General features: G+C 35.6%; 2 protein-coding genes across 2 annotated transcripts in view; one reads left to right on the top strand and one right to left on the bottom strand.

The window, feature by feature from the left end:
- Positions 1 to 88: 88 nt before the first annotated feature.
- On the bottom strand, positions 89 to 1,934 carry LOC120629555 (baculoviral IAP repeat-containing protein 5). Its single transcript, XM_039898515.1, has 2 exons — positions 1,500 to 1,934; positions 89 to 568 (listed from the first exon to the last, which is right to left on the bottom strand). Exons 1-2 carry the CDS (start codon positions 1,803 to 1,805, stop codon positions 434 to 436), a joined length of 441 nt encoding a protein of 146 aa, XP_039754449.1. The 5' UTR covers positions 1,806 to 1,934; the 3' UTR covers positions 89 to 433.
- Positions 1,935 to 3,474: 1,540 nt separating this feature from the next.
- LOC120629228 (monocarboxylate transporter 4-like) overlaps positions 3,475 to 7,372 on the top strand; it is a 48,693-nt gene continuing 44,795 nt past the window's right edge. Inside the window, exon 1 of the mRNA XM_039898096.1 lies at positions 3,475 to 3,852. The gene's annotated coding sequence lies outside the window, so the exon portion shown is untranslated. The remainder of the gene's footprint in view (positions 3,853 to 7,372) is intronic.

The raw sequence follows: 7,372 nt of genomic DNA, 5'->3' as shown, positions 1-7,372 counted from the left end.
TCTCTTGAGAATGCTGACCGACCAAATTTATTATATTAAATATACAAGAAAACCTTGCATTGCAGACTTGATACTAAAACAACAAGCCAAATCTCACTTTGGTGTACTTTTGTATATCTTCTCAAAAACAGTTATGCAATAAAATTTTATGATAGTAAAACTCAATTAAGTTTTCTGTGGTCTGGTATCCTATTGGTGATTTAATTGTTTTTTTTTCCATAGGACACTATTATTATATTCTACATAATATTGCTTGGGTAGAGGGCATATAGAAGAATTGAAGTATTAAATTTTGACAGTAATATTGACTGTAACCGGGCAGCTTTTGGATCTTCAGTTTAAAGTTATCAATAAAACACTATCAATTCCAATGTTACATACATTTTCACATGTTGACTATGATTCAAAAATAGAAAAGTCTTCACTAAATAAATTATTTTCTGCCCAGATGTCTATTAAACTGTTTTGCTCTTTTTGCTCTTTCATCAATGAGCTCCTTGGCAAACTCAGCTACACGTTTCTTGTCATTGATCATGTACTGTTTAATAACTGACAGGAATTCAGAAAGCTGTAACAAAAAAAAAGAAAAGTTATATATTTTGTGGAGTACATTACAAAGTAAGAGAATGAAGTAAAAGTATAACTCATTGGCAGACTGGCAGTTGAGAATATAAATAACAGATAGCCTAGTCACAATAATATATTAGGTATTGGTTTCTTTATGCTGAGATTGGTTTCTAGGTGAGAGCAAGTATGGGGTACCTAATGGTTGGACAAATGACACATAATCGATTATGTCTGAATTTACATGGTAATAAAAATCCCATTTTTCAAAATTCATGTCTCAAAAACTATCAAGTAGCTTCTGTGAGAAAATATAAGTGTTAGGCTTACCATAATAAGATATACCTATAAAAAAAGAATTAAATGCCAAATGTACATAAGTAAACCATAAAATGCAAATATAGATTAACTCTCACATCCAACCGGTCTTACTCAGATTAAGGGTAAGTCTTTTAAGCTGTGTTATTTATTAAAATATAATATGTAACTAGATGTTGCCAACGTACCTTACATGTTAACTAAAGATTTTTAAAAATCCTGTGAGAACAGTTTGATTTTCTGGTATAAAGAGAAACCTATATTACTCTCCATCTTTTTAACTAACTTAATGCCAAAAATAAAGTTGATTGGTTTCTTAGTTATGGTGTGAAGGAAGGACACAAACACAACAAACACACTTGTAAATTTGTAAAACAAAAACATCTTTGTGTACACTAAAGAACACACTTTTGTTCCATATATAAGAGCCATGGATGTGCTGAATGTGTTTCCATTTGGTCTCCTTTAGCACAGGCAAAATCCCTGCTTCATATACTCTTTTAGATTGCATTGTATGTTTGGTTAATTACTGTGTGATGAGAAACCAACTCAACACTTACTCTACAAAGGTTCCAAAAGCCCACAAAGTATTCACTGTTCATATGAAGTTATCTTACCAGCAATTCATCTTCTCTCTTGCCTAGTTGAACAAACGCACACTTGGCAGCGTGGCTCTTATGCTCCGCCCAGGGGTCGTCACACGATTCCCAGCCGTCCAACTCCTTTCCACACAGGAAACACTTCGCTGCATCCGCGTCTTCGTCCCCAGTGGCCACGGAATAGAAACCCGCCTCTGCCATGTTACGCACGTTACACTTATCTTTATCACTAAATGGCCAGTTTTTAAATGTTTTAACACGCTCTTCGACCAAAAATAGCGGAGGATTTTCAACATTATCTAGTATGTTTTCCATTCTAACCATATTTGTTGGAATTAAGAAACAGAAGACTACAGAAGCTTATTTTTAAAGTTCTTTATGATTACTTGTGTTTTGTAAAAGTTTTCAAGTTGATGCTTTTTGAATTTGAAATAAACGAAACGACCGTGTCAAGTGTCAAATGACAATTTTTAGATTTTTGTAAGGATAGGATAGGTTGGTACTTACAGCTCAGGCTCTGGGTTTTTGCCTTTTTAAACCTAAAAAAAGTTGCTACCACACTAGCCATCCGATATGATCAAACAAGTTTGCTCGTTTAGAATAACAAGGCTCATGTGTTTTCAGTTTCTGAGATACTGTTTTTAGATTGTATGTTTATATATCTCTAGATAAATATTTTTAATAGTCAAACTAAAACATCGATATACGTAATGCAAGATGCTGCAATGGCAAGGGCGCCTCGCACCGGTTAAGCTAGAGTCATCGGCCCCTAACGAGTTGAACGGACGACATTATTAAACGAATCGTTGGGAGATACCGGAAACAAGCGGCCCACCGTGGGTTTTGGAACATCCTTTTGTAGATTAAAGACCTAGGTCCCGCAGTGGACTGGCCAAATTGAAACTTAAAAATTAAATCAAGCATTTGTGATTTTCTCACTCGGTCAGTAGTTTTGCAGTCATTAAATAGACTAAAAAAGCTAGTAGTCCTCTGGTGTCGTCGAGCCCTGGGGCTCTTCTCATGGCGAGCTTTCGCGCTCGCCCCACTCCCCCGATGACGCCGTAGCAACCCCTCAGGTGGTTATCGGCAAGTGTCCTTCCGAAAAATGAAATTTCTAACGAACAGTTGCTCGTCTATTCTGATAGATGTGGTAGCTCTTAACAACTTTCAAGTGTCACTAAAATGAAAAGAAAAAACTGACAACTGACATATCACAGACTATGGAGGGTAGAGGTAAGGAGAGTCATCTTATATGGGAGAAAAGTTGAAAAAGTGTCCAGTGTATGCCCTAAATAACAGTTCAAAAATCCTCCACAATGGCGCTGGTGGATGCACAGGGTATGGTATGAATGTAGCAATCGTAGATGAATTGAAGTATACCGAGTTAAAAAATTTAATGTCATTATCGACTAAAGTAGTTAATTATTGAGAATTTCAACAACTTACGTTGTACAAAATATTGTGGTAAATATAACCTTACTTCCTTTTATCTCCATACTTCCTTGTTTATTTTTCAAGCCTACTCTAACAATATTTATATTTGGCGCTTCTTTTAAGAGTTACCCTGATGCAAATGTGGCGCCATCCTAATTTAATACATTTTGACGACACTTTTTCATATACACAGATGACTCTCCTTACCTCTACCCTCCATATCACAGACAAACAATCCTTTTTAATTATTGCTTTGCAACCCTTATTCATAGTTTTTTTTAAACGAATGGAAATTTCAATTTTATTATTTGTTTAGTTTTGAATAATTTCAATAGTTGAGAGAAAATAATCTTATAACTTAGTTCAAATTTACGAGGTATTCAGTTTAGCTTATAGGAACAATCTTATGATATAATTGAAGTAAAACTAAAAGGCTTTATTGCTACCACATAAAATCACATTTTACAGCCCTATTATATTTTATAGTCTGCATCCATTTAATTTTTTTCATTCACTCTTCATTCATTTTTATCATAGCCTCCCATAACGATTCCACCAATCGAATTTGAGCAAAGTCGGAAACACGAATTCCAACTTTCCATGATAGACTATCACCACGTTTTCGACCTAGAAAGTATTTATTGTGTGTGTGTTTACAGTTTATGTATGCCCTATTTCAATTAATCTACCGTTTTATTGACATACGGTAACCTTATTAAATAAAATTAAAGTTAGTTTAACGGTGCCAAAAAGTATTAAGTGTACAAGTAAAATATATATTACAAAGTCAGCGAAACAAGTGCCTATTTAGTACAAGTCTTTTGTTATTCTTAAATTTAATCGTCTCGTAATTATCCCCCAGTGTTTAATGTTTTACGCGGCATCTGCAATGGTCCGAGCTGTTTTCTAGCATTTTCCAGTCACATTTAACGTTTTGGTAAGTTTTATTTATTTATAACTACATTTTACATCCAGGGTAATTAAATTACCAAAATTGTCAAGCTATTTGTTAGTTAGATTTAAATGTACTTATCACGCTCTAAGAAATAACAAAATTTATTAACTTTTCAATAGCAACTTTAACTACTTTTCTAAGTACAGTCAAACCTGGATAAGCGAGAGTTCAAGGGAGCACAATCTCATTCTCGCTTATAGAGGTTTCTCACTAACCCGAGTTTCTCGCTAATGCAGGTACATGGGTAGCGTTTCTCTCTTATAGAGGTACGCAGCAATAACAAGACATATTCATACACTATGTAATTTAATTTTATTTAGAACTTATTTACATTTAAAAAAATCCGTGAATTTCGTTTGGGTTTCTGTTTTTGTATTTTGAATGTGTTTCTCTAACTCATAAATTTTGTCGAATATTGCTTGCTCGACTGTCGCATATAGAGGTATAGATAAGTAGTCTCACTTAAGGAGGTCCGTGAGGGAAAAACGGTTTCTGTTTCTCGCTAATAGAGGTTTTGGGAGCTTAAAATGACGGGTCCTGGCTATTATTCTCACTTATAGAGTTACCCAGGTTTGACTGTATATCAAAAAAAAAAAAAAAAGAAATCTGGTATTTGAGTTGGCAGAACAAGCCCTAACAAAGTGTTAACCTTACGGAGTAGTAAATACTGATGTCAGAAACAAGAGCATTATATGAGCAGGGCTAGTTACAGGCAGGAGACAAAAGTTTTATCCCCCATTATATCCCCTGACAAGCGATGAAGGAATATAATAAATTGGTCCACCTGCTAAAGCACGGGAACAGGCAATAGGGTAGTTTACCCTGTTTATTATTTAACACATATATTATCTGTATATTATTGCCACTTGCGCTCCAGTGCTCTGAGAGATGAACAAGTTGTGGGAGAAGATAAAATTTTATCCTTTCCCCGGGTTGAGAATTGTCTCCTGCCCATGCTAGCTGTGCAGAGATTAGGTTTTGTTTTAAATTTCTCAATTTTCTAAGTATGAATGAGTTCTAAAATAACCACAAACACGTTCACTAGCCATGTTTTGGCACCAAATATGTCAAACTTCTTGATGGTTTGCCAAAACATCATTCTAACATGTACATATTTTCTTCTATCGAGGACATTGTAGTTCTTAAAAGACTACTGTCTATTCGAGAACTATATTTCATTAAAGTTTTACATTATAACATTAAGTTAAAAGATATTATTTAGTATGTTACTCCATATCTTTGAATCAGAATAAATAAATAATAATACAAAAATTATCATGAGTACTGTCTAGATTATGTTGACCCCTTTCTATTGTGATTAGTGCTTATATACATTAATTTAGTTCTGTTACCATTGAGGACTAATCCGTCATCATAAGGCGTCAAAATCGTTTTATTGTCTCACAATTACCTCCATTATATTACAACCCGCGGCAATTAAAGAAGTGTCATCAGCAAACTGGTATATTTCACAACGCTTAATTGCACTGGACAGGCTATTGATTTAAGTCAGATAATGCAAAGGCCCCAAAACTGAGCCTTGGGCTGTGCCTTCCGTGACTGGAACTGTGTCGCTGTCAGAATTGCTAACACTCACCTGGTATGATCTGTTTTGTTGGTTATTTTTACACCAGTCAAGCAGTTTCCCTCTAATTCCGCTATCAGATAGACATTGTAGTAGTCCAGTATATCTAAGTGTGTCAAAAGCCCTACTATAATCTATAAAGACAGCCAATACAGGCTCTCTGTTGTCTATGTGGCTATTTATGCTGTCTGTGAAAGCTTGCGTGAATACATACTGGTTATTTTTCCTAATATTGTTACTTTCATAAAACGTATGTAGGAATTGCTTGCTTATGTATTTTTCAGCAATGTTATTAATAGTAGGCAAAATAGTTATGCCTGATATTGCCTTATTCCACTCGACTATACATTGGCCTTACAATGCCGGTCTGTAGTGGGATATTTCCCAGTATCTACACTAGTATTTCTAAAACTTGAAAGAACTTTCTTGTTCTTATCACATAACATTTTGATGTCAATAGTTTTTATTTTGTCTACTCCGGGAGCTTTGTTACTACTTAAGGCGATAATAATTTTTCCTACAGATTTGGGATCTGCTGGCCGAAATCGCATTGTGTCATTTACTGTTGATACAAGTTGTTTTGTCAAGCATTGGTCCGAAACAGTCGGAAATTATTTGCTTAACGCTATTTTGAAACTTAACGTAGTAGTTAGTAACGCAAACTTTTTTGACTAAATTTATCTACATATAAATCGTAATTTATATGTAGATAAATTTAGTCAAAAAAGTTTGAAGATGCGGCTTCGATAGGAACCAATGGGAATCGAAGCCGCATCTTGTAATCAAAATGTTGCCCGTCAAGGTAGATGTTCGGTAAATCTCATTTCACATTAATCAAGGGGCATTAAGCGGCGCGCCTGTATCTACGTAGACCAACCCTTAGTGTGAGATAACGATGGCAATCGTTGATTCGTCTTTGAGTAGGGGTTGCCCCCCCGGCACCTGCTTTTAAACACCGTAAATATTATGACTTAGATGATCTAATTTCGTATTTTCACACTAGCACTTTTCTACAGGCAACCCTACCATAGTACGGAAAACTTCTCGTTTTCGCTGCTAGCTTGCAATAGCGTCGACTGGGTAGAGCGTCTATTAATTACGTGAGATGATTTTGGTGAGCCCTAATCACACGTGACATGTTTCAATAAATAATCTGTGATTGTGTTTGATTTATTTAAAAATCCGTCCAAGTGCGAGTCGGACTCTATCGCATCTATAAAAACCGCAAAAATATCTGGTCTGTTGGATGGTAATTTTGGGACCTTTAAATAACCCTTAAATATTTATTTTATTCTGTATTTGTTATAGAAGCAACATACCCTTTTACCCTTTGGGTTCGGTACCCTGAATATATCATTCCATTCATTCATTTTGTTAGTTTGTGGTGGCCTCATAACCGCGAATAATATTATTGTGTAGGATTTAGCTGCTTAAGTACAGAAACATGTTTTACGTAATTTAACTTAGTTTCTTGCAAACAAAACCTCCTCCAGTGACGTTCACGTCGACTCCTCTCGACCATAGGTGACATCACCTATGGTCGTGACCTCATGCAATTGATAGACGCCATAGGGGGCCTTCTGTGAGGCTTGGACCTCGACTTGTGTAACTTGGGTTTGGGTAAAATCGGTTTATAAACGTTTGTAAAATTATCAACTCTCTCTCTTACCGGCAAACCATAATGCATGGTTTAGGCCGTAGTCCACCACGCTGGCCCAGTGCGGAATGGTGGAATTCACACGGTTTGAAAACACGATGGAGAACTTTCAGGCATGCAGGCTTCCTTACGATATTTTCATTCACCGTTAAAGCTAGTAATATTTGAATTGCTTGAAACTAGCAAAGCTGCTTGAAAAGTCAAGCTGAAGTCCTAAGCACTAGGCTATTACAACTTTGTATACAATTATATCAGTACTA

Source organism: Pararge aegeria, chromosome 14 (assembly GCF_905163445.1).
Source record: "Pararge aegeria chromosome 14, ilParAegt1.1, whole genome shotgun sequence".
Taxonomy (NCBI): domain Eukaryota; kingdom Metazoa; phylum Arthropoda; class Insecta; order Lepidoptera; family Nymphalidae; genus Pararge; species Pararge aegeria.
Note: the sequence above shows the minus strand (reverse complement) of the source record. Positions and strands in the feature narration are given on the sequence as shown.

Bases quoted from the DNA above. Each gene is read 5' to 3' on its own strand.
- LOC120629555 (XM_039898515.1), bottom strand. From the start codon at position 1,805: ATGGTTAGAATGGAAAACATACTAGATAATGTTGAAAATCCTCCGCTA. The intron at 569-1,499 runs GTAAGATAACTT...TTTTTGTTACAG, and splicing joins AGAGAGAAGATGAATTGCTG to CTTTCTGAATTCCTGTCAGT.